The 24,880-nt window shown below is 50.7% G+C and overlaps 3 protein-coding genes across 13 annotated transcripts; 2 read left to right on the top strand and 1 right to left on the bottom strand.

The window, feature by feature from the left end:
• Positions 1-682: 682 nt before the first annotated feature.
• LOC126065169 (chymotrypsinogen B2) lies at positions 683-4,621 on the top strand. The gene is made up of 7 exons (XM_049864984.1): positions 683-761; positions 2,636-2,739; positions 2,847-2,926; positions 3,029-3,107; positions 3,365-3,545; positions 3,775-3,908; positions 4,403-4,621. The coding sequence occupies exons 1-7, from the start codon at positions 710-712 to the stop codon at positions 4,562-4,564; spliced, it is 792 nt and encodes a 263-aa protein (XP_049720941.1). The 5' UTR covers positions 683-709; the 3' UTR covers positions 4,565-4,621.
• Positions 4,622-4,989: 368 nt separating this feature from the next.
• Positions 4,990-15,291, bottom strand: ZFP1 (ZFP1 zinc finger protein). 6 transcript variants are annotated; one of them, XM_049864967.1, is made up of 5 exons: positions 15,202-15,261; positions 14,135-14,286; positions 12,428-12,486; positions 11,359-11,485; positions 4,990-9,417 (listed from the first exon to the last, which is right to left on the bottom strand). In XM_049864967.1, exons 3-5 carry the CDS (start codon positions 12,440-12,442, stop codon positions 8,336-8,338), a joined length of 1,224 nt encoding a protein of 407 aa, XP_049720924.1. In that variant the 5' UTR covers positions 12,443-12,486; positions 14,135-14,286; positions 15,202-15,261; the 3' UTR covers positions 4,990-8,335. The 6 variants fall into 6 exon arrangements, with proteins under 6 accessions (XP_049720924.1, XP_049720926.1, XP_049720925.1 ...); XM_049864969.1 differs by lacking the exon at positions 15,202-15,261 and adding an exon at positions 14,713-14,727; XM_049864968.1 differs by lacking the exon at positions 14,135-14,286 and having other exon boundaries at positions 15,202-15,291.
• Positions 15,292-16,284: 993 nt separating this feature from the next.
• On the top strand, positions 16,285-24,854 carry LDHD (lactate dehydrogenase D). 6 transcript variants are annotated; one of them, XM_049864958.1, is made up of 11 exons: positions 16,392-16,597; positions 17,363-17,475; positions 17,687-17,828; positions 17,950-18,091; positions 18,221-18,380; positions 18,761-19,041; positions 19,151-19,279; positions 19,352-19,479; positions 20,130-20,220; positions 20,327-20,438; positions 20,514-24,854. In XM_049864958.1, exons 1-11 carry the CDS (start codon positions 16,526-16,528, stop codon positions 20,677-20,679), a joined length of 1,536 nt encoding a protein of 511 aa, XP_049720915.1. In that variant the 5' UTR covers positions 16,392-16,525; the 3' UTR covers positions 20,680-24,854. The 6 variants fall into 6 exon arrangements, with proteins under 6 accessions (XP_049720911.1, XP_049720913.1, XP_049720915.1 ...); XM_049864955.1 differs by having other exon boundaries at positions 16,394-16,597; positions 18,842-19,041; XM_049864954.1 differs by having other exon boundaries at positions 16,285-16,597; positions 17,950-18,380; positions 18,842-19,041; positions 20,491-20,682.
• Positions 24,855-24,880: the final 26 nt, after the last annotated feature.

Below are 24,880 nucleotides of genomic sequence, written 5' to 3'. Positions count from 1 at the left end.
TTGTCAACCATTAGCTGTTAACAACCCCCATCTGGGCGATTTCCGAACAGTTATGGGGTTGTGGACACAGCTCAGATGCAAGCCCCGAACCTGCTTGTCTGGGCTGCGCTATGAGGGACCCCCTGGGCACTCCAGAAAACACTTGCATACTTTTCCTGTAGATGAATACTGAACTCTGAAAACACTCCTTGCTGAGAACCTATAGCCGACGTTCATGGTACTGGGGGCCTTAGGACTATGAAACTCCAAGCTCCTTCCGGAAAAGACCAGCTAAATTCTTTGAACCTGGGGTGGGATTGCTTTAATTGAGGAGCCAGGATCCCTCCCTGTGCTACTGGGAACTGGAGTCCCTGCCCTGCCTCCCAGCAGACTGCAAAGAGCTGGGCTCCGTCAGCTGAGCTCTCACCCTGGCCACTGGCCTTGCCTGTGCCGTGGGTATGCCTGGTGCTGCCAAGGTTCACAGCATTGTTGGGCCAGGGCAGCTGCCTGTTTCCCAGGGGCTGAGGTGTCCCAGGCTGAGAGCCAGGCCTGGCTGTGAGAAGGACTTGGTACCTGCTTATCACCCAAGGTCCCTGGATAACAGGGAGGGTGGCTCTCAGGCTCCCCTGGCTGGGCAGGGCCAGAGGGGTTGGGCGGGGCCTGGGAGCCTGGAGGGGATGAAAAAGGGGCCGCACAGCAGGCAAGCTCCACATCTCCTGACTGCAGCATCATGGCCTTTCTCTGGCTCCTCTCCTGCTTCGCCCTCATGGGGGCCACCTTTGGTCAGTGCCGCTGGCTAGGGAGGAGGCTGGGGAGTAGGGGCCGGAGCCCTGGGTGGGCCTGAAGCCAGGCCCCATCACAGGGGCTGGAGGGGCCTGGCCAAGAGAGCCTGTGGACCCCCTTTCTCTGCACCGTTGGGTCACTTCCTGGCAAGGCAACTTGAAGCTGCAGGAAGGAGTGGGGTCCTTTTGCGACCTCGGAGCCCTCACACCCTGTTCTGGGGAGTAGAGAAGACAAGTCTGGGCCCCGCAGGTCTGCAGCTCCAAGGTGCTCAGGCCGTGAGCGCCGTGGGCAGGGTGAGGGGTGACTGCAGACCTCCCCAGGCTTGTACCTGCTGCTTGTGCCGGACACTGGCTGTTATTGCTAAGCATGCTGCTCACGGTACTTTAACTATGAACTAGCGAATACAGAAAATCCTGTAACACCCAGGTACTCACCACCAGAAATGAGCGAGTATTTTTGGTAGATTTGCCTCAGCTGTTTCTTTTTAAACAATAAAACAGGTTCAGCTGAAGCTCCCCTTCTCCCTCCTTGGAGGTTAACCCTATTCTCAATTTGCTGGACAATGTTTCTATGCGGGTTTTTAAACTTAGTACATATTTATAAATTCATAAGGAATGCACGTAATTTTTGATATTTAATATATGTAAATGGTACCCTGTGTCAGTTTTACAATGTGGTTTTTCCCAGCATATTTTATCATTGGCTTTAATCACTGTAAGTCACTCTGTCAGGTTACTACACCACTATTTCTAATTTATTTTTGCTATTACAAAAAATAAATTTGCGTGTGGGGTTAACAGTGCCCTCGTGGGCAGGAGTAGGAGGCACGAGGCTGTAGCAAGATGTGATGCCTCTACATGTGTCATGGTTGCTTATAGTGGCTGCACCTGCTCAACTTGCCTTGGTATTGCCAAATCGAAGAACCTGTGTACAGGTGCTAAGAAGTCAGATATATTAAGTACACCTGTCCTCTTCTCGGGAACTCTGGTGGTATAGTGGTTAAAGGCTACAGCTGCTAACCGAAAGCTCAGCAGTTCCAGTCCACCAGGCATTCCTTGGAAACCCTATGGGGCAGTTCTCCTCTGTCCTTTGGGTTGCTATGAGTCGGAATCAGCTCGACGGCAACGAGAACTTTTTGTCCTCTTCTCGTTGTTTTGATAAAATTAAAGCAATTTGTTTCCTCACTGCCTTTTATGGTATGGAATTAAAGTCCTGTTTTATTAAATAATTGAGAAACTAAAACTTTATACAATGAATAAAAAGAAAAAAATTTTTTTTTCTTTTTATTAATTGTTCCTTAAATTGTGAATTATCAAAGAAATAGACTATGGCACCATTTTGCACACCCGTCAGCCAAGTGTAAGCCAAGTGTAAGAGTTCCAGATTCTTCCCAGACTTGCCAGTACTTGGGGGCTTCAATCTAATGGAGGAGCTCTGGCCTGTGAAGTTGGCATTGTTCTGTTCCCCACTTTACAGCAGAGGAAACTGAGGATTGGGGAGATGCAGCTACCCTTCTGAGTTCACACAGGAAGGAAGGGATAGGCCGAGGAGCTGAGCTGGGCAGTCAGGCTTCCCTGCTATTTTCTGCACCTTCAGACAAGGGGCCCCAGGTAGGGGCGGGCCCTGGGCCCTCTGCAGCCCTGGAAAGATGCCTGGGGTCGATGGGCTGCGTCTAGGGGGTCCTTGAGCCTGGAGGACGTGGGAGCTATGCAGTGGGGCCCTGTGGTGTGGGGCCCTGTGGTGTGGGGCCCTGTGGTGTGGGGCCCTGTGGTGTGGGGCCCTGTGGTGTGGGCTGCTGACCTAGGGACCCAGATTCTCCAAGTGAGGCCCCACTGGCTCCTGGGCTCAGCCCTTCCTCTTGCCCCCTTCCCAGGCTGTGGAGTCCCCACCATCCAACCTGTGCTGAGTGGCCTGTCCAGGATTGTCAATGGGGAGGACGCTGTCCCTGGCTCCTGGCCCTGGCAGGTGTCCCTGCAGGTGAGGAGGGATTCTGAGAATGTGTAGGGGGCACCTGTGGTATTGGCTGGGCTGGGGGCATGCTGCCCAGGGAGGGTGTGGCTGACCTTCCCCACCTCTCTCCCCAGGACAGCACCGGCTCCCACTTCTGTGGGGGCTCCCTCATCAGCGAGAACTGGGTGGTCACTGCTGCCCACTGCGGGGTCAGGTGAGGCCTGGGTGGGCTCAGGCTCTAATTCCAGCTTGTTGGCGCTGGGGGAGTAGGGTGCATCTCTGGCCCTCAACCCCCACCCCCACATGCTCTATCTAGGACCACCGACCAGGTCGTGGCCGGGGAGTTTGACCAGGGTTCAGATGCTGAGGACATCCAAGTCCTTAAGATTGCTCAGGTACACCCAGGACCTGCTGGATGGCTGGGGGGCGGGGGTTCAGCTGGGAGGCTGGGGGTGCAGGAGGAAGGAAAGAACCCTGGAAGGCTTGAGGAACAGGAGCCGAGGGGGTGGGGCCAGTCTCAGAATCTTCATTCAGGGCTCCTGTGGGTTTGTTTCCCTTGAAAGGACCATCAGGAAAAGTTTGTTTCCTTGAAACCCGCAGACCCCTGACTCATGCCAGGCCCTCAGCCAGTTGTTCTGACCCTCACCCACAGGTCTTCAAGAACCCCAAGTTCAGCCTGCTCACCGTCCGCAACGACATCACCCTGCTGAAGCTGGCCACGCCCGCCCGCTTCTCCCAAACCGTGTCGGCGGTCTGCCTGCCCAACGCTGAGGACGACTTTCCTGCGGGCTCCCTCTGTGTCACCACAGGCTGGGGCAAGACCAAGTACAACGGTGAGTGTGCTGCAGCCTTTCCAGGGCAGGAGCTCCTGGTGTTGAACAGCTTTGCTTGAGCCAAGTCATCTACTGGGTGGCTGGAATCTGAAAGGAATTGAAAGGAACAGGACGTTTTTAAGGAAAACCACATTAAGAGAGAGTGGGCGTCTCCAAGGGCCCTGGTCCTCCTCCACCAGGGTGGACTGGATAGGGTGGCAGGCCCTGACCCCATCCCCTGTCTCTCCAGCCATCAAGATCCCTGAGAAACTGCAGCAGGCAACCCTGCCCCTTCTGTCCAACACCAACTGCAAGAAGTACTGGGGCAGCAAGATCACTGACGTGATGGTCTGTGCAGGGGCCAGCGGCGTCTCGTCCTGCAAGGTACAGCCTCCTCCCGCCACCCTGCCCAACCTCACTGCCCCAGCCCCTGGTGGGCTGGGGCGGCACAGAGTCCCTTCCCTGGAGGCCTGGGCTCCCCACTCCTTTCTGCCCTCAGCCCCAGCAGAAGCCGGGACTAACGGTAACAGGTGCCCCAGACTGAGGGAGGCTCACTCTGGCCATGTGTGGGTGAGGGCTCCCTTGGACATTTCATCCATATGCCAGTCTCATGAGCTGGGCTGTTCAGCCCATTTTACGGACATTGACCAGGCCAAGGGGTCAGCCCCCAACCCAGGTCCCTCCAGGAGCAGATGCAGAAAGACTGAACCCAGGTCCAAGTGACTTGTGCACAGCCACACAGTGCCAGCCTCTCTGTGCCCACACTTCTCATTTCTCTGTACCCCCAGCCCTTCCCCCCAGATCCTACCAGGTCAAGGCACAGTAGGGCCCCGGCACTCCCTTCCACACCTGGCAATAAGCCCTTCCTTCCCTGGCAGGGTGACTCTGGCGGCCCCCTGGTCTACCAAAAGAATGGAGTCTGGACTCTGGTGGGCATTGTGTCTTGGGGCAGCAACACCTGCTCGACTTCTACCCCCGCTGTGTATGCCCGCGTCACGGAGCTCATACCCTGGGTTCAGGAGATCCTGGCTGCCAACTGAGTTTGTGCGTCCTGCAACACCCCCCAACCCCAAGAGTCCCCAATAAAAGCATCTGTACAGAAGCAGCGACTGATGTGTTTCTCTGGAGGCTCTTGGGAAATGGGCTCCCAGCCATTCACCAGCCCACCAGGCCACAGCTACCCTCCCCCAGCCGAGCCAACAGCCCCTGTCCTTGGCCACGGTGACGAACATACCCCTCCAGCCCAAGCCCCCCTTCTCTGGCAGGCTTTCTCCCAGGTCTCTCCATAGCTCCATGTTTCCCTCTGAAGTTCTCCAAGGTTGGTCTTGGGGGAGGCAGTCAGCAGTCCACACTTACCTGGCCTCTTGGCAGGAATGAACTGGGGGCTCCCTTCTGCATTTCTTTCAGCGTTTTCCCTCATCTTTCTTTGCCTCGCAGAATATGAGGTGTTCTGATGGTGGTTCATAATATGTTGAAATTAAGGTGATATAGGCAATTTACTATTTGAATTACTAAGAACATGAACAGAGTCAAAAGTGCTGAACTTGATGTGGAGAATGAACATGCGGAAGGGAGAAAGGAAAAAGGGTTGGGCAGAGGAGGTGGACTTGAAGTAAATTATTACAAATATTCTAAAAACTCCAGTCTTTTAAGAATAACTGCTCTTACACTCAGAGCAAAGAACATATTTTATTATTACACTAAGAACTATTTACATACAAGTGAATATCAGGTGTGATTAATATAAAAACAGAGTAGCCAGCACAAACCTTACTGGCAACAGTAAGACCAGCCTCCTCTGCCAACCACTCCCCAACAGGCCTCCTGGGCAGCTGAGCATGGCAGCCCCAGGATAAGGTTGCCATCTAGTGTCCACCATGGGCATTGCAAGGTGGTGGTGCAGTGGTTAAGCTCAGGTGCTAACCAAAAGGTCAGTGGTTCAAACCCACCAGCCGCTCCATGGGACAAAGATGTGGTAGTCTGCTATCAAGACTTACAGCCTTGGAAACCCTATAGGACAGTTCTGCCCTGTCCTATAGAGTTGCTATGAGTTGGAATCAACTGGATGGCAATGGATTTTTTTTTTTTTTTTTTGGTTTTTAACCCAATAGTGTTCAGAAGAAATACTGTGGAAGCCAAATATGTTATTTTAAATTATCTAGTAGCCTTACTAAAGTAAAAAGAAACAGGTGGACTAAATTTAATAATATACTTTATTTAACTCAATATATCCAAAATATTGTCATTTCAACATGTAATCAATATTTAGAAATTATTAATGAGAATTAGTCCTTGAAATGTTTGGGTCCCCTTTCCCTAGTACACTGTCATCAAATTACATGGCTGTTGATCTCTTTAGGTAAGGACTGAAGAAATTATTTTGAACACTGGCCTCTCCTTCAGTCTGTGAGTTCCAGGTGTGAACATTGGCTCAAACCTGGAAACTGGACAAGGGATCACGGCTTTTTTAAATCAGCCTGCTGATCATCCATCCTTGATTTCTCTTGAGTGTACAGACTGTGTATCCTTTTAGCAGTACTTCTATTCTGCCCCAGGCACACTGGGTTCTATGAACTGTCTCCATGACCCTGAGGGCAGGACCCTGGCTGCCATCCAGACTTGCCACTTGTTGGGATAACTGCATCCACTTAGCTGCTGATGGGTAAACAAAACCACCTGACCTGATGGTTGTGGGGAGCTGAGGCACCCTCGTTGCCGTCAGTGGTCCAGTGCTGTGGCGGCATCACCTACCATCCACCCCGGCCTGAACTTCTCAGCGATGCTGGTGCCCGCTCACTAGCACATTCCTTATGGCTTTGGAGATGAGTGTATCTTCTGCGTCTCCCGTTAGGACAGTCACCCACTGGGTGTTAAAGAACGCCCACCTCCGTAAGCCTTTTAATCCCTCTGCCACCATCCACCACAGCAATTCTGGCATTTCTGCCTCACTCACTGTAGGCCGTTGCTTTTTTCCAAGCAAAATACATTGATAAACATATACTCTTAGGTATTGGCACTTTATTTTTTTTCTTAGGGATAGATTCCCAGGAGTGATGAGACTCCTGGGTTGAAGAGTATGTATGTTCTCAGAGTTAAAAGACAAAGCTACAATGTTTTCCAAGGAGGTTGTCATAAGATACATTTCCAACAGCAGCGTTATGAAATTAACCTTTCATCCTGCTTCCTTGCCTTTAGTAACTAAGATGACAACTTAGAAAGACAAAAACTTATTGAGCTCTGGATATTCTGAGAAAAAGTCATTCACATTCATATATAGTCAAAGCACATCAATGACCTTCAAAAATAACTAATAAAAAGAAAGAACAATTATGGCTGCCATCTTCAATTCTAATGCATGATTTGTGATTGCGAGGGGAAGACCTTTGGAGTTAATGACTTAATGACTTTGCAATCAAGGCTCAAATGGTGTATCTTTGAGTTATGCAAAATAAGTTTTTTTTTTTTTTACTTTAATCATCAAACATTATATGAAGAGACCACTGAAAATAATCTAACTTATATATAGCATTTGCTCTGGCAACTTTTAAAGGAAAGTTATAACTGACACTAAGTCAGGTTGCAAAGGGAAATATTTTAGGTTGATTATACTGAAACTCAAGGAAGTAGAACTGCCTCTTTAAAACAACAGAATACTGAAAAATTTCATTTCTCAAGTGGGACTATAAAAAAGCAAAACAGTATCTCCTGACAGTTACTCAGAATAAATTATTCTTAAGTCTCTGAAACGTAGCTAACATTTATGAGCTATATAAGCATCCTAAAACTTTTGCAAGACAATTTGTAAAATATTAAGAGAAACAAAGCAACACACAAAAATACAGGTGGTTTCTGGGTACACAACAATTTGGTAACACTCATGCATTTGTATGCAAATATCCCACTGAAAAATAGCAAGATCCTGCTGGAGGGAGAGAACCTCTCTCTTCACACAGCACGTTTCTATCCTGTGGTGTGTACTGAGTAATAAATACAGCCCACGTTTGTTTCCTTTCACCTCTCTAGATCTCCTCTTACTTATATTTGCGTATTTATGTAAATAATTATTCTAGAAAATCTTCAGCAAACCCAGAAGCAGGTTAAAACTTCAACAACATTGTCTTTTGGCTGTTGAAGAGGCAGCTCAGTAACAATAGTCACACCAACTCATGTATGTGAGCAAGCAGCAGCAGAAGATACGCTACATGCTACTTTAAAACTCGTCACATACTCCATTCTGAATGCATCCTGGGTTGTAAAGGTTCTGAAAAACACGTGTGATGTTTAGCAAGAAAAACCATGTTTGATGTATCCTAATATCACATGGAGCCCTGGTGGCACAGTGGTTAAGAACACGGCTGCTACCCAGAAGGTCAGCAGTTTGAATCCACCAGCCACTCCCATAGGACAAGAATTTCAAACTCCCTGTGACTATGTTAAATTCACATGTACAACTCTAAAACATAGTTTGTGTTCTGTGGCATATCACACATAACCACTACATACTTAGGTACTGTCTGTACATCTACTATGCTGCTGCCTGGTATATTCAATTCATTCAAGCTTTGAAAGAGCTCACTGTACTATAGCTGAGTATGTCTATTTACAATTGGACATAATCTGATATGTACTCTTTAGCTGGGTATCATACCTAACTTCCAGTATAACATTGGTCTTATGGGATCCTATTTTTTACACATTTCTGAGTTCACAGACTGTATCTCAGCATGAATTCCCACATTCCTTCCCGAGGTTTCTCCCACACTGAAGAACTTTTGTAGAAGGGTTCTCCACAGTTCAACCTGGTTGCTGTCTCAGGGCTTGTCCCCTATATGAACTCTCTGATGGACACTGAGACGGGACTTCCTGCTGAAGGCCTTCCCACATTCAGAACACTCATATGGTTTCTCTCCTGTATGAATTCGCAAATGTAACCTAAGGGTTGACCTCTGGCTGAAAGTTTTGCCACATTCGGTACATTCATAGGGCTTCTCTCCTGTATGAGTTCTCATGTGTATAATGAGCTGTGAGTTCTGGATGAAGGATTTCCCACATTCACTGCACTCGTAGCGTTTCTCCCCTGTGTGAATTTTCTGATGTATAATAAGGTTTGACTTCTTGAAGAAGGTTTTTGCACATTCATTACACTCATAGGGCCGCTCTCCAGTATGAATTCTCTGATGAGTGGTGAGCTCAAACTTCTGGGCGAATGTCTTGCCACAGTCACTGCACTCATAGGGTTTCTTCTCCATATGCGCCCGCTGGTGCACAATGAGGTTTGACTGGTGGGTGAAAGCTTTTCCACATTCAGGACATTCAAAGGGTTTCTCCCCAGTATGGATTCTCTGATGTTTAATGAGGTTTGCCTTATGGGAGAAGGTTTTCTTACACACATTACATTCATAGGGTTTTTCTCCAGTATGTATTCTCTTATGACTAATGAGGAGTGATTTAAAGGAGAAAGTCTTGTCACAGTAATTACAAATAAAAGGTTGAACCAAATTTTTAATTTTTTGATGCTTAAAAATGGCTTCCTTGTCGCTGAGGGCATTCCCACTTTTATTATATTCAGAGTATTCCAGGCCAGGGTGGGTTTTCTCCTGCTTCAGAAAGAGGAGTGCTTTTCCAAATCCACTGTACTCCTCAGCTTTCTTTCTTGCATAGCTTCCATTACTATTAAGTACAGCTGTATTACATTTCAATGTTTTTTCATATAAATCATATTTATACGGTACTTGTCTTAAAGAAACAATGTCTGTGCTCAGATTAAATGTTTTTTCAAAGAGATTACCTCTTTCCTCCACTGGGGTTTGGCTCTTGAGGATTAGAAATTGCCTCGCCTGCTCATCTGGGTTTCTGTGGTCCCTCTCCATCTGGTCATCGGCCTTCCACACTTCTAGGAAAGAGCACAATGAAATACACTTTGGCAGTCCCTTCTCACTCTGAAATGGAATGGAGTCTCCACAAGTGTTCTACTACGGGGCTGACTCTCTAGGACCCAGTCTCCCTGCATCAAAAAATCCTCAGTGCAAATTTTCCTTGTCTTTCTCAAGCTTTGAAATAAAAAGATAAAATCCTGTGGCAAAGTAAGAGGTGAAAACTGACAATGGACGCAAGTACCATCACCAAATGACAAAACAACCTTAAAAAGAGGGTGAGAAGGTGAAATGAAAACAAAAGGCAACAAACAGGACATAAATGATATATAAGCTGGCAACTGCAGGAATGAAGGAGATTCATATGTCTTCAAGGACACCTCACAGTGAGCACAGAGACCAAGAAAATTAGGAGACAAAGATGTTAATGGACAACATCTGTGCAGATCTGAGTTTAGCAACCAACACCTGACCTGACATTACACCAGCCTGCACAGTCTCCATGCTTCTAGGTTCTTCCTCCATTTTTCTACTCTGCTCACTTACATCCATGTAACTTCCTTTAAAAGCTGCATTTCTCACAGGTTTGCAGACAATCCTACCCCAGGTCTCTAAACACAGACTATTCTGCAGATGGATGGCGAGGCCCAGGAACCTCTCATATTCTGCAGGGAATACTAAATAAATCTAACGGCAAGCCATCTGGACAGCAGGGCCACCCACTGCTGCTGCTGCTGGTTGACTGCTTTTCTCTATTGAAACTGTCGGACAGTGAATGTGTCTTCACCACCATGTCCTATCTTTCTTCTTTTAATAGGTTTAACCTTGTCCCCAGACGAGTTTTGCCTCTGCTTTTATACCTGGTTTTACTTGAAGGGGTCTTAAGGATCAAACCACCCAGCCTCGACCTAGGAGTTTAATACCCTTTATTTTCATTTTATGTATTACTGGCTATTGCTGACTCTTGTGATCCTGCTGCCATCTGTGTCCAGGACAACAATGTCACTCTTGTACTGAAAAAGCCGTATCTTCCATGAGGACACGGCACCAATTATCATGAGGTAAAATATAAGTTTTTATTCTGGCAAACTGAGAATACTAAACAAAGAGCAACTAATCACAACACAAGGGTTTAAGATGCCTTAGGCAAGTATCAGATTCAGGGCCCAACTACAGAAGTTAGGCAGGCAGACAGTGATAACTGGAGCTGTGATTCAGAGATCTGAGGATTTAAAGGTCATTGTCCTCAGCCATCCCTACAGGTTTAGGAATTTGAAAAAGATTCCTGAAAAATATTTCAAAGGGACCAACCCATTCACAATCCCTGGTTTATTATTTCCACTGGCTTCTCTCTATCTGATTCTCCTTCCCACCCTCCATCTCTTCCCTGGAAAGCTCTGGATTGGTGATTCTACCTCTAAATGTACAGTTCTCCTCACTGCTCCAACTTTAAAAGTACACGTGGTTTGATAATATCAGAGAACTTGCAGGGCTTTGAACTGGTTCTTTCAGGTTCGAACCCCTGCTGAGAATTTGCATTTCCACCCCATATACACTGAATCAGAACCTACATTTTAACAAGATTCCCAAGTGATTCTTACGTATAATACTATAATACGTTTTGAGAACCACTGCTCTTACTAGTGGTTCTCAGAATTGGTGCCTAACCAGCAGCATTAACATAGGCTGGGAACTTGTAAAAAATCCAAATTCTCAGCAGGGATTTGAGGGAACTGGTTTGAAGCCCTGAGAACTTGCTAGAAACTTAGCTCCTAACTGCTTGGACTTCAGAGACCCTGAAAATAAATAGAAATCCAGGGGTAGCACTATCTCTTAGCTTTAACACTTGAAGCTCAAGGCCAAAACTGTTTAGTAATCAAGCGCCTGTAATATTTTGTCACTAAGAAAGGACACAAATGCTATTAGGGAAACATTGCACTATACCTGAAAGCCATCCTTACCCACTGAAAGTAAGTTGCTATAATTCTCCAGCATCACATCCATGTACAGGATCCTCTGAGAGGGGTCCAGTTGCTCCCATTCCTCCTGGGTAAAGTCTACAGTCACATCCGTGAATGAGACCGATCCCTGAAATGGTATATTGCTATTCACTCTGAAACGATCAGCATTTGATGATGTGGAAAGTACGTATGGAAACATATTCTTACAATGTTGTGTAAAAGAGTCACTTACCACAAAAATTTACATAAGACCAACTCTACATCTGGTTTATTATGTCCTGTCAAGTCTCCAAAACTCACTTTCAGAAATAGTTAAAACATTTACTCAGATTCTTCTACATTGCTGGTGCTGTCTTATTTGATAGGGATCTAAGATTAATAAAACACTGTTTCTGCTCTCAAGATGTGTATAGCGAGGCAAGCACATGAACATACACTTGCAATAAGATGTTACTAGCGCACTGACGAAGCTCACATGAGGTTAAAGTATAATCGCAAAAGGAGTGCTAACAAGTTGGGCATTATTTTCATGGTATCAAATTAGGCAATTTTAAGAGCTAATTAAAGCTCTGAATATTTAAGGGCAGAAGATGGACTTACACTTTTAAACCAAAATATTGGGCACAATTAAAAATCTCCCCACCATATCCAAACCATAAAAATGGAAGAAAGTATAGGTTTAAATATACGGATGGGTTTATCAGATTAGACACAGCTGAAGAGATGAACAGTGAAGTAGAACACAGCTCCTTAGAAGGTGCGTAATATCCAGACTGATGTACAGAAAGAGTAAAGGACAGAGAGGCTAAGAGGTACATGGGACGAGCTAAAAAGATCTAATATACTTGCAATATGATGACCCATAAAATTTATTCAGACCTAGAGAAGCAAGGAATTGGTATTCAAAATCAATATAAGGCACATAATTAACATGGTTTGCTTTTTTGCTACTCGTACTTCCTATGTTTTCCTTGAGTTTTACTCATTTTTGCTTTTCTATTTCATTATCTGGACTCTTAAAAACTTCCTAAAATGCACTGTAAACCAAAGTGGGCAACAAACAACTCACCTGGGATTTGTTCATTTTCTACAGCTTTTGGGCAAAGGCAGAGAACTACGAAGGCAGAACTAGAACAGAGAAAAAAGTAACGCACCGTTACTAAAGATCTGATCTGCCTCAGAATGCCTAGAATTAACAACAAATAAAACCCAAACCCGCTGCCGTCAAGTTGATTCCGACTCACAGCGACCCTACAGAACAGAGCAGATTTGCCCCATTGGGTTTTCAAGGCTGTAATCTTTATGGAAGCAAACTGACACATTTTTCTCCCGTGGAGTGGCTGGTGGGTTCAAATCACTAACCTTTCAGTTAGCAGCCAAGTGCTTAACCTCTGCTCCACCAGGGCTCCTTTGCCTAGAATTACCTGTTTAGAAATCCCTACACACCACCTGGGAAAATACCGCCTCATGGGATAATCCCTTTGCCTCTTCAGAAGGGGCAGAAAGGATCACATTATGGCAGCATCCACCTGTGGACTTGAGACTCCAATAGGGCCATGAGGAGTTTGATAAGCAACTTTTTCTAAGAAAGCAGTAAACAGGAAGATAAAGCAAAAGAAAAACAAAACATAATAATAATTAACTTGAAAGTTACAAAAAACAAAGTGGAACTAAAAGAAATGGAAAGCAAAACATGACTCAAGGGAGAAGACTACAATTAAATCATTGTAGGCTCCTTGAATTGGAGATATTAAAGTCATGTGGCGCAAATGGTGAAGCACTCAGCTACTAACCAAAAGGTTGGTGATTTGAATCCACCCAGAGATGCCTCCGAAGAAAGGTCTGGAGATCTACTTCAGAAAGATCACAGCCATTGAAAACCCTATGAGCACAGCTGTACCGTGAAACACAAAGGTTGCCGTAAGTCAGAATCAACCCAATGGCAACTGGTTACTGGATGTGTATTAATAACTATTAGAAAACTAAAAGTAGAACATATTTCCAGGAGGAGAAAAAAAGGGGAGATAAATACAACAGGTCAAAAGAAAAGGAGAAAAGAAGAAAGAAAAAGCAAAGTAAATAAAAGGTGCTAAATCAGACAGTAGAAATGCATCCACATATCAGAAATCATAAAGTCTAACCAAGTAGAAGACAGATTTTCAGACTGAAGGCATTGCTAAGAATACCATATAATAATAAACGAATAAAAAATAAAAACTTCTATCTCTGGGGGAAGAAGCCCTGGTGGCAGAGTGGTTAAGGGCTTGAAAGGTTAGCCATTCGGACCCAGCAGCTGCTCCACGGCAGAAAGATGAGGCAGTCCACTTCCATAAAGGTTACAGCCTTGGAAACTCTGTGGGGCAGTTCTACTCTGTCCTACGGGGTTGCTATGATTCAGAGTCAGAATGGATCCCATGGTAAAGGATTTGTTTTTTTTGGGTTATCCCTGGGGGAGGAGCAGGAAACCATTCTGCCAATTAGAGGTCTCCTACCACTGGGGGAGGGACATGATAATTGAGAAAACCCCACCCCTGATCCCAGGGAAAAGGAGTCTCACCTAAGAGTGATGCTGGACAAGAATAACAGAGGTTGCTCTGTCCCTCTCCCTCACCAGGCTAGCAAGCAGTGCATAACAAACAACAGGAAAGAGTCTACTGCTGGGAGAAGCGCAGGAGGACGAAGAGGGAACGTCTCTGAGAAACAGGTAAACTGGGAAGGCCTAAAGCTGAGGCTAGAAGAGAAATGGTGTGTGCCATCGAGGTGAGTTTGGACTTACAGAGACCCCGTGTGACAGAGCAGAACTGTCTCATGGAGTTTTCTAGGCTGTAATCTTCACCAGGTCTTTCTCCTGAGGAGTTGCTGGGTGGGTTCAAATGACCAATCTTTCAGTTAGCAGCCGAGTGCTAAACCACTGTACCGCCAGAGCTCCTTAGAAGAGAAACTGTGTGTGTATGGTGGTGAAAACCCTCCAGCAAGCCAGCCTTCACTCTAACTACAAGGTACTGCCCGAGGAATCTGAAATCAGTTGTGCAGTGAAGAGAAATCACAGCAACAACAAAAGTCCTGACTAGAATGGTTTGATCCCCAACATTAAAGTTCTAGCAGGAGAGGAGGCACGCCCGTTTGAGGCATAAATACTGTTTACCTCAGCCCCTGCTTCCTATAAATGATGTACAGACCTACCAAAAGACAAACAATAAAATATTTGCCACTTCTATAACATAAAGTACTGGCTGGGTGTGTGACCTTGGGTAAATCACTTCACTTTTCTGAACCTCCTCTTTTTCTCCTGAAAAGGGGATGATAAAACCGAGTCTCGCAGGGGAGATGTGAAGATTGGCTGAAATACTTAACTATACAGACTCTCGCAGAGATCCCAGCTTGTATCCACTGGGCACGAGGTGTGCATCACGCAGTGTGCTGGGCTTTCCAGCCTCCACCCCCCAGGTCCAGGGGCTCCCCGCGCGTCCCGGAGGCGCTGACAGGTGTCCTCCCCGCCCCGGTGGGCCTGGCCCCGCGCGCGCCCGCAGGGCTTCCGGACTCGCTCCCGCGCGACTGGGGACCCTCGCCGCCTCCCGGAGCCGCTTCTGACAAAGGGAGGAAGGCGAGCCCTCGCAGCCGTCGTCCCCCTCCGCCGTCCCCGCCCCCAAGGACCCTGCCACGCCGCCCCTGCCGCCCGGCTCGGAGGAGAGCGCCGCGCAGTCCTGTACGCCGCCCCGAGGGTCGCTGCAGCCCGCGAGTCGCCGAAGTTTGGGCTCCCACCCGCGCGGGCACGAGCCCATCCCGTACCCCATCTCCTCCGCCCCCAGGCCCCGCCGAGCTGCCAGGCAGTCCCCCTCGTACCTGCAGGGACACAGCCTCCACCCGCGGCTCAGTGCCAGGCCGAGTCACGGCGCGGGGTGGCCAAGTCGCGAGGAGACGGGAATCCTGGCGTCCACTCGCGGCTGGAGGTGGGGGAAGGGCAGCCTCCGGCTCGCTCGCAACACTACACATGCGCAGACCTAGGGGCCGCGCGCCGTTCCCTGGTCCTCCGAGGAGGGGGTGGGCTATCGAATTTGGGGACTACGTTTCCCAGAGGCCTCTGGGGCCGCGCCTTTAGGGACTCTCGGGAAAGTCTACACCTTTGTTTAGAGGTTGGTGAGAGCCGTCAGTGGTAATCTCTGGGCCGCGACAGTTTGCTTTCCCCAGAGTAGGTTATGAATGGCAATACCCTAACTCATGGGGTCGCCCTGAGTCTGAACCCTCTCCACGGCAGCGGGTTTGAATTTTTGGTTAATTCTCCTCAAATACGAAACCCTGGCATTCACGAACAAAAACCAAGGCAGTAAACCATCCACCAACCTACTAAAGGAATTTCTAAAGCAAATATATCAGCCACTGCATTTTGGGGTCCTGCATTAACAAATATCGAAGTTAAAGGACATATTAAGTTAGAACTCTGGAATCTTTCAAAGTGTTCTGAGGAGAAAACTCTGCTGAAAATGGTTTCGCCTCAGTAAATTGAAGCAATATCTTGAGATAAAGAGTATGTTCTTTAAATTTGACCGGGGAGTAAAACCAAGCACTAAACCGTAAGTCATCGAGTTAGGCAGTGTCCTGTGGTTGGAAGTATGTTTTCCTCCCAATTCGACTGGAGTCTCCCTGATCCTGCTTAACCCAGATTCCAAGCCAATGCTGGAAAGGAGAAAAACGAGGAGTAAAGATTGGGAGGCAAGAAATAAGGTTATCATTATAAGTATATGATACAATCAGCCATCTAGGAAAAAACAGTAGGATCAACAAAATATTGGAACTAAATTCTAGAATTCAGCAAGGCTGCCAGTTACAAGATCAACCCACAATTCACATCATTTCTGAGCCTACAGGACAGGGAGTTTGTGTTTGTTCGAAGTGCCCTCAGAAGCCGCTGGAGAGTTTTAAGCCAGAGAGTGGCCGCCGTCCCTCAGCTTCCCCATGTGTCAGCTAAGCCTCACCTTCTTAGAAGTACTGTCCCTGGCGCCCGCATACGGGCCTGACTCAGCAAGACCTGGCAGGGGCCACCTTAAGCTGTGCCACCTTAAGCCAGCCCCACCCCTGGAGCGGCCAAAGGGCCGGACCGGCCGCACAGCCCCTGGGGAGCTGCTATCTGCCCGCCCCGCGCCCCAACTCCTCGGGGCGCTACCCAACTATGGCCCTTCTGCTGCGGGTCACGACCTGGGGCCTGTGCCCTTGGAGAGGCTACAGCTCTAAGGGGGCGCAGGTAAGCCTGGAGGGTGGGGGGCCTGGTCCCAGTACCCGCCAGGCCTGGGGCGCACCTGCTCCAGGTGACCTTGGGCAAAGAACCACCGGGCTCGTCTGTGGCAAACGTTGACGTTGAGTAAGATGGTCCGAGGCCCTAGTGCTGCTGGAGCGGGGCTGGGAGGGATGTCAGATGAAAGGTTTGTGGGCTCCAGCGCGCGCCTCTCTGGGGCTGCAGAATATATCCATACATGTTTTGAAAGAATGCCAGTGAGGCAATGTAAGATGGGAAGAAATCTCTAGAAGGTCTCTGAGAGCCTCACAGCTGCCCACCCAGGCAGAGCTCTCCTGCCAGTTAATCATCTCCTGCATCTCCTGTGTGCCTGGGGCTGTGCTTGGCTGGCACTTGGAGGAAGAACAGAGATGAGTAACCTTTTTGATTCACTAAGGCAGGGCTGGCTATTTTAAGGAACTCCTGCTGACATTTTTTTTGTAGAGCTTTTGTTGTTTTTTATTTCTGGGGGTGGTGGTGGGTTTTCTGAAGTGAGACATTGGCCCCATGGGTCTGTTTGGAAAAGACGTGTTCCTGTATAGTGGGATTGTATAAAGTTGGGCACAGCCTGGCTGAGCTGTTAGGGTGGTGCTAGTGTGGGGTAGAGGGGAGGCCAGAGGTGCCCAGAGATGCTGGCAGCCCCCTCAGCTCCTGTTCTCCCAGCTTGCTGCAGGGGTAGGGCTGTGGCCCGGTCCCATCTGTTGGGTGACCCTGGCAATGTGTTTCTCCCTGCAGGGCGCACTCAGCAAGGGCTTTGTGGAGGCCCTGAAGGCAGTGGTGGGCCCCTCCAGTGTGTCTACGGCTGCTGTGATCAGAGAGCAGCACGGGCGGGATGAGTCCGTACACAGGTGGGGGCTCGTGAGGGTGGGAGTGAGGAGTAAGGATCCTGGTTTGTCATCTTCCCCTCCTCATCTGTTTTGGGATACCCTGGGCCTCTCCTTTGTACTTCTCCAGAAAGATACTCTCTGCCCTCACCTACTGTGTAGCCTCAGACTCCTTGATGAGAGAGCCATACCAGAGGGTGCCATGCCCCCCTGAGTTGCTGGCCTCTGGTTCTAGGTGCCAGCCTCCAGATGCCGTGGTCTGGCCCCAGAATGTGTACCAGGTCTGCCGGCTGGCAGCCCTGTGCTACTGCCAGGGTGTGCCCATCATCCCCTTTGGCACCGGGACGGGGCTTGAGGGTGGAGTGTGCGCTGTGCAGGTACGGTGGGGTCCCACCTGGCCAGGGTCTGGCCTCATCACATTTGTTACTGCCCTGTGTGGGGTGCACCCCTGGAGACAGACGACTAGGTCCTGCCCTTAATTACCTTCTCTTCTGCCAGGGTGGTGTCTGCATTAACCTGACCCACATGGACCGGATCCTGGAGTTGAATCTGGAAGACTTCTCAGTGGTGGTGGAGCCCGGCGTCACCCGCAAAGCTCTTAACACCCACCTGCGGGATAGCGGCCTTTGGTTCCCTGTGGGTAGGCCTGGGACTCCCGGACCTTTCCCAGGGCCTTGGGGACTCCCTGGTAGCAGGATTTTTTCCGGGCTTGTGGGGAAAGGGGCTCCTGCCCATCCAGGCAGCCCTCTGCCCACACTCTGCCCTTCAGACCCAGGTGCAGATGCCTCACTCTGTGGCATGGCGGCCACTGGGGCCTCGGGCACCAATGCCGTGCGCTATGGCACCATGCGGGACAACGTTCTGAACCTGGAGGTTGTGCTGCCCAACGGGCAGCTGCTGCACACTGCAGGTCCACGCCGTCACTTCCGGTGAGTGCCCCGACCATGGCCTTGCAGCTTGGAGCACTGATGGGGCCTTCCAGCAGAGATAGGGCTAGCTGTGAAGTACACCTCCTCCACGGCCTCCCACCTGGGCCTGGGGGTCTGAAACACTGTCTCAAGGGCAAAGGTAAATGGGGCTGGGGTGTGTTCATCATGATAACAGACGTGGACCCTGCATGTGCCAGGGCCCTGGCTGCCTTGTTAACAATCTGGGCCCAAGAGGGAGGCCAGCCCAGACCTCGGACTCAGTTCTCCACCTGGCAGGGTCCTGAAGGATGGTGCTCAGAGTTCCAACTCCAGCTTCAGGGCCCTGTGACTATGACCCTGGCCCTGCCCCACTCTGAGCCCTGGGACTCTGAGCCCCACAGCTCCCCAGCACCAGGCCTTGGGCCAGACGTCCATCAGCACGTGGCCTGGGCACTCACCTGCCCTGTGTCCCCGGGATCCAGGAAGAGTGCAGCTGGCTACAACCTCACGGCGCTCTTTGTGGGCTCCGAGGGGACACTGGGCCTCATCACAGCCACCACCCTGCGCCTGCACCCTGCCCCTGAGGCCACGGTGGCTGCCACCTGTGCATTCCCCAGTGTCCAGGCTGCCGTGGACAGCACCGTGCACATCCTTCAGGCTGCAGTGCCTGTGGCCCGCATTGGTGAGGCGGGGGATGCGCCGTCCATGTGGGCTCCCCCGTCCATGTGGGCTCCCCCAGAGGCCCCTTGGAAGGCCAGGCCTCAGCTCTGCTGCCCTCTGCCTGGTCCCAGAGTTCCTGGATGACGTCACGATGGATGCCTGCAACAGGCACAGCAAGCTGAACTGCTCAGTGGCACCCACACTCTTCCTGGAGTTCCACGGCTCCAAGCAGGCTCTGGCAGAGCAGCTGCAGCGAGCAGGTGTGTGGGGCTGCCGTGGGCAGTGGAGTGCCCCTGTGTAGGGCCCACTATCAACCCCCTCCCAACCCACAGAGGAGATCACCCGGCACAACGGGGCCTCCCACTTCTCCTGGGCCAAGGAGCCTGAGGAGCGCAGCCGGCTCTGGGCAGCACGGCACAATGTCTGGTACGCAGTCCTGGCCCTACGGCCAGGCTGCAAGGTGAGTTGGGACTTGGAGGGGTGGATCCTGCAGCTCATTCCGGGGGCCCTTTCCTCAGCCCACCACCCTACTGTTCTGAGCAGCAGACTGAGGCCCAGGAAGGTAGGGGTTGGCTGAGCCAGGCCTAGAGCCCAGGGCTGCAGACTACCTCCTCCAGCTGTTTCTCAGATGCTGTTTAGAGGCCCTGGGTCAGGGACAGAGGAGCAATCCTGAGGGAGGGGAGGTGAGGGAGCAGGCAGCCACAGTGCGATGTGTTTAGAAGTTGTAAACAGGGAAGGCTTTCTGGATGAAAGGATGAAACACAAGCCTGAAATACGAGCAGGTGTTAGCCAAACTCGATGGTCAAACAGGGCTCCAGGCAGAGGGAATGGCCTGTGCAAGGACTTGATAGTGTGGAGAGCTGAGGGGCCTGCAAGCAGCTGAGGGTAGACAGCAGAGTGAATTGTGAAAGCTTCTGTTGGCAGGGCCTGGAGAACACACCCAGGGAGAAACTGAAGCCTAGAGAGGAGTAGGGATGTTTCCTTGTATGAGGTTAAGAGCTGAAGCCAAGTCCACTCAGACCTGCTGTTGGCCTTGCGCAGTGACCCCCCCCCCTTACCTGAGGGCAGGCAGGGAGGATGGAAAGAACGTCACAGTCTTGTCCAACCCAGGGCTATTCCACTGATGTATGTGTGCCCATCTCCCGGCTGCCGGAGATCCTGGTGCAGACCAAGGAGGACCTGAAGGCCTCGGGACTCACAGGTTCTACGTGCTCGCTGTTTGGGCGCAGTGGGTGGGAGGTGCTGGGACTCACCAGTGCCTGGGCAGGCTGGGCTGGAGGTGGCAGCTCTGACTTCTGGGCCCTCAGGAGCCATTGTTGGGCATGTGGGTGATGGCAACTTCCACTGTATCCTGGTGGTAGACCCAGAGGACCCTGAGGAGCTCCACAGGGTCGAGGCCTTTGCACAACACCTGGGCAGGTAAGAGCAGAGCTGGGGCGGCTGAGGGATATGGGGAGAGGGCCCTGTTGAGGATCTTTCTCCACTGTCCTCCAGGCGGGCACTGGCACTCCACGGGACATGCACTGGGGAACATGGGATTGGGCTGGGCAAGCGGCAGCTGCTGCAGGAGGAGGTAGGCGCTGTGGGTGTGGAGACCATGCGGCAGCTCAAGGCCATGCTGGACCCCCGAGGCCTCATGAACCCAGGCAAGGTGCTGTGAGGGGTTGCAAGTACTCAGCCTATCAGCCCCCCGACCATGGAGCCTCCTCTGTCCCAGAAGCTTCCTTCATCCTCAAGCAGCCCTCTGCCTTTGCCCAGACCCTGCACGAGGTGGGCAGCAGCTGGTGCCTCTTTGCCAGCCAGCCAGCCAGCCAGCCAGCCAGCCTTCTGTATTTAGGCCTAAGTTGGGTTGGGGGAGCCTGGGTCCTTGGCTCCTCCCTGGCCTTCTTACTGTTCTGGTGGGGGGGGCCTTTTGTCTAGTAAATGACTCAAGAGTCATTCCTGAGAAGCTGCCTGTCTGCTCGTACACATCCTGCCTTGGCTGGGGAAGATGGGATGGGTCCACGTCCAGGCCTGAGATGACTCCCCTCTGAATGGGCCTCCCACTGCCGGGGGCCAGGGATAAGCCGAGGGGACCCAGCAACCTGAGATCTACACCTGGTGACAGGAACATCTTCCTGGTGTGGGAAGAAACTCCTCTTCCATCCCACATAGATAGTTATCCTTCAGTTGAATCCAAATCTAAATAAACCTGAACCCCATTTGCAGCTGTTGGGAGCCTAGTGGGGCAGCCCCTGTGTATTGCCCTTCCGTATTCACCCTCCCCTCCTCCTCCAGGTTGCACGTCTTTTGGCCAGTAGTGCCCTTGTCCCAGGCCTGTCCCTGCCTTTGCAGCCTGTGGTGGGGGAGGGTACCCAGGCCACAGAGGAAGGGTCACTTGAGGGACCTGGGTCCCTGTTTCAACTAGTCCACCTGTGAGCACCTCAGGGCCTGAGGACTTTGCTGTGGCAGACATCACGTACGGGGACAAACGCCTACACCAAGCCATAACCCAGCCTTAGAATGCTCTGAGCACGTCCTCTAAGCTGCTGCTACCCATCATTAGATACGGAAGTGAAATTATCCTCCCCGTACCATGCCTCTCCAGGGAGTAGGACCTCGTACTACCAGCTTTTTTGCTCTCAGTCAGGGCCTGTTCCTCTTGGCCTGGGTCTGGGGATTGTCCTCTGGCCTCAGTTGTTCCCTCATCTGGCCTACTTGGTGGCTGTTCCCCCAAAGCCCACGAGAGGGCACCCATCACCACAAAAACTCAGATACACAGCCTCTACTCTTGGCAGCTGCTGCCCAGAACTTGAACTTTCCGGGGCCTGTGGCGCTCAGCTCTGGGCCCCATCCTGGCTCTCCTACTACCCAGGGCCAGGGAGAGGCATGGTGTCCTGGAAGCCAACCTCCAGACCTTCACACCCCCTGCAGTGCCCTTCCATCTCCCTTGACCTCTGGGTCTTTGCCCCCTTAGGAAGAGGCAGCTAGCTGCCCACCCCCCCCACCTCACCCCTACACTCCCAATCCATTATTTGGCTCCTGCTTTAAGCTCTTTTCCTGCTTCTACCCACCCCCCACCCTACCTACCCTGTCAATCTAGGCTTCCCTAACCTTGAGCAGAGGGCACCTTGCTCTGATCTAGGCTGTGGTTCTTCAGTCCAAGCCTAGACCTCAGGACCCTCCTCTAGTAACAGCCTGCCCAGGGAGTAGTGGGACAGAGATGGCAGCGACAACAGCCTGAGCCTTGAAAGCCCTGTGACCTTCTGTCCATGGCTGCCCTGGATGGGAATAGTGGATGGACCAAAGGCTAGTGTGGTGACAAGTCCCATCAGCCCTGTCTCCAAACCACCCGAACTCGCCACTGGCCACCACTTACCAGTCACGTCTCTCCAGCCCCTCCCCTTCCAAAATGCCTAACATTCTGGAAGTGCAACTATGGGAGAACTCTTCCCTGCTGGGCAGTCAGCCTCGGGGGCAGGGCTCTTCTCAGAGGCACCCTCCAATGCCAGCAAGTAGTAGGTGCTCAGCAAACAGCCATTTCCCCCAAGTTTCTTATTAAGAAAAATTTCAAACATACAGAAAAATTGAAAGAATAGTACATTGTTTACTGGAATACCAGCCACTGAGGATTCCACAGTGAACATTTTTGCCTTATTTGTGTGTGTGGATTTTTTTGGGAACCATTTGGAACTAAGACCTTTCATGACATCATTCACCTATATACGCCAGCATCTATCATCTAAGCGTAAGGGCATTTTCGTATAAAACCTTAATGTTGTATATCATCAAGTCAGTTCTGATGCATAGAGACCCTATAAGACAGAGTGGAACTGCCCCATAGGGTTTCCTAGGCTGTAACCTAACCTTTGCGGGACCAAATTGCCAGGTCTTTTCTCCTGCAGAGAGGCTAGTGGAATTGGACCACTGACCTTTCAGTTAGCAGTTGAGCCCTTAACCATTGCACCACGAGAGCTCCTACAAAACTTGAATACCTGTTCTTAAACAGCTATTAGAGGGATGGCCTTGGTGAGACGTCCAGGAATCCCCCAGAAGCATACCGGGCCTTTAGCAGAGGGATTGGGCAGAACCCACCTCCCAGCTCCTCTCCATCCTCTCCTCCCAGAAGGCAGAGCAGGAGAAACAGGATTCCAGACAGCTGTCTGGGTGGAGGATGACAAATGCCAGTTCTGCCTTGGGAAGCCCAGGCACCCTCCAGTCCTTCCCCCACCCCAAGAACTGGCAATCTGGATCTGGATGCTGAGACCACAACAGCCAGCAGAGGGCGGTGGTGTGCCAGGTGGGAGTGGAAGGCACGGGGTGGGGCTGGGGATAAACACCAGCCCCGGAGCTTGGAATAGCACCCAGCGTGGGCTCCAGCCAGGACCCACCCAGCTCACGGCTCACCCACAGTGATGCCACAGCAGCTGAGCCTAAGATGTCGTTGGGGGTACACAACCATGGTCCTCAGGCCTAGGGGTCAGCCAAGGGAATTTGTAGGGCTGGGCCCTGCCCCACCAGCATTGCTCCTGGAATTAAAAATAGAACAGGGAGACATAGTTGCCAGGCAAAAGCAGGGGGTGCTGTGAATAGAATGGTGCCCTTTGTGGTGACAAAGCCACCACCGAGCCTGCTGTGCATGTGCCAGGTGCCTCAGGGCAGGCTCTCTCACCCTCATAGTGACCAGCTAGCAGGGGTTGTCCCCATTTTACACATGAGGAATCTGAAGTTCAGACGAATGAAGTCATTCCCCCCAAGATCATCTTGAAGAAGTAGAGGAGCCTGAATGCAGAGACCTTCTAGAGTCAGCTCTTGCTGCTGCCTCTCTTAGTGGCATTGGTCCCCCAGTTTGCCCCCCAGGCTGGTCTGACACTAAAGCCCAAGCTCCTCACCACCAACTCTCCTTTATCATTTCTCCACTGTGTCGTGCCTCGGTACACTGAGTGTCTCCCAGTTGGTCTGCAATGCCATCACAGCATAGGTGTTCCGTTACAGGAGATACCTGCAGAGCCAGGGACCTGCTGCCCAGTAGGGACACTCCTGGGCTCTGTGGGGCTGAAGCCCAGGGAGGCAACAGCACAAAGGAAGGGCAGGTCTGAGAAGGATCAGAGGCAGAGCAGAGGCACGGAGCTGTCTCCCTCCAGAGAGTCCCTTAGCCGGCCTGGCAGGAGGCTCTGGAATGCCGTTCTGGCAGACTGCCTGGCACTGGGACAGAGGCCTGGACGGCACTGCTGCTCCCTGCCCTCTGCTGCCCGCCCAGCCCAGTTTGCCAACTTCTGTAAGCACTGAGTGGCTGGTTCTGGTTCAAGGGCTCTGAACTGGCTCAGTCCCAAACCAGGGCCTCAATGGAGCATGCCCATGAGTCAGCACCAAGATGCTATACAGTCTAAGCAACAGGCAGAGCAAGATGTCGGCATGGGGAGCAGAGGCTGCGGGGGGAAGGGAGGTGTTTTGGCCAGACACCTGGGAGGAAAGAACACACATCCCTGCAACCTCCGCTGGCTCTAAGATCTTTGCCCCTGCTGATCTTTCCAGAAGAGTTCCATCATAACCACTCCACAGATGATGGCAGACTGGACTCTGTGAATCTTCAGAGGGTTAGTAAACTTGGACAAGGTCTGATCTGACATGTTCATTCCACCAGGTCTGACCCTTCAGAAAACCACTTAACACACCTGTAGGCCCAAGTAGTAGCCTGAAGGAATGCTAAGGAGGTAGGTGAAAAAGTGAAGGAGAGGCCTTTGCCCCATTTTTTGATTGTACAGCAATACTTCATTAAATAAAATCACACAGTGCACCTTTTATTAGACATGATTTTAATACCATATCAAAACACCTTGACTAATGAAGAAAGCTTTTTTCCCAAGCTTTAAACGTTTTTT

Source organism: Elephas maximus, chromosome 21 (assembly GCF_024166365.1).
Source record: "Elephas maximus indicus isolate mEleMax1 chromosome 21, mEleMax1 primary haplotype, whole genome shotgun sequence".
Lineage (NCBI taxonomy): Eukaryota > Metazoa > Chordata > Mammalia > Proboscidea > Elephantidae > Elephas > Elephas maximus.
This window is presented reverse-complemented; position numbering and strand designations above follow the sequence as displayed.

Bases quoted from the DNA above. Each gene is read 5' to 3' on its own strand.
- LOC126065169 (XM_049864984.1), top strand. From the start codon at position 710: ATGGCCTTTCTCTGGCTCCTCTCCTGCTTCGCCCTCATGGGGGCCACC. The intron at 2,740-2,846 runs GTGAGGAGGGAT...CTCTCTCCCCAG, and splicing joins CCTGGCAGGTGTCCCTGCAG to GACAGCACCGGCTCCCACTT. The intron at 3,108-3,364 runs GTACACCCAGGA...CCTCACCCACAG, and splicing joins AAGTCCTTAAGATTGCTCAG to GTCTTCAAGAACCCCAAGTT.
- ZFP1 (XM_049864968.1), bottom strand. The intron at 9,418-11,358 runs GTAAGGATGGCT...GCTCTTTCCTAG, and splicing joins TAGCAACTTACTTTCAGTGG to AAGTGTGGAAGGCCGATGAC.
- LDHD (XM_049864953.1), top strand. From the start codon at position 16,526: ATGGCCCTTCTGCTGCGGGTCACGACCTGGGGCCTGTGCCCTTGGAGA. The intron at 17,829-17,949 runs GTACGGTGGGGT...CTCTTCTGCCAG, and splicing joins GTGGAGTGTGCGCTGTGCAG to GGTGGTGTCTGCATTAACCT. The intron at 20,439-20,513 runs GTAAGAGCAGAG...ACTGTCCTCCAG, and splicing joins TTTGCACAACACCTGGGCAG to GCGGGCACTGGCACTCCACG.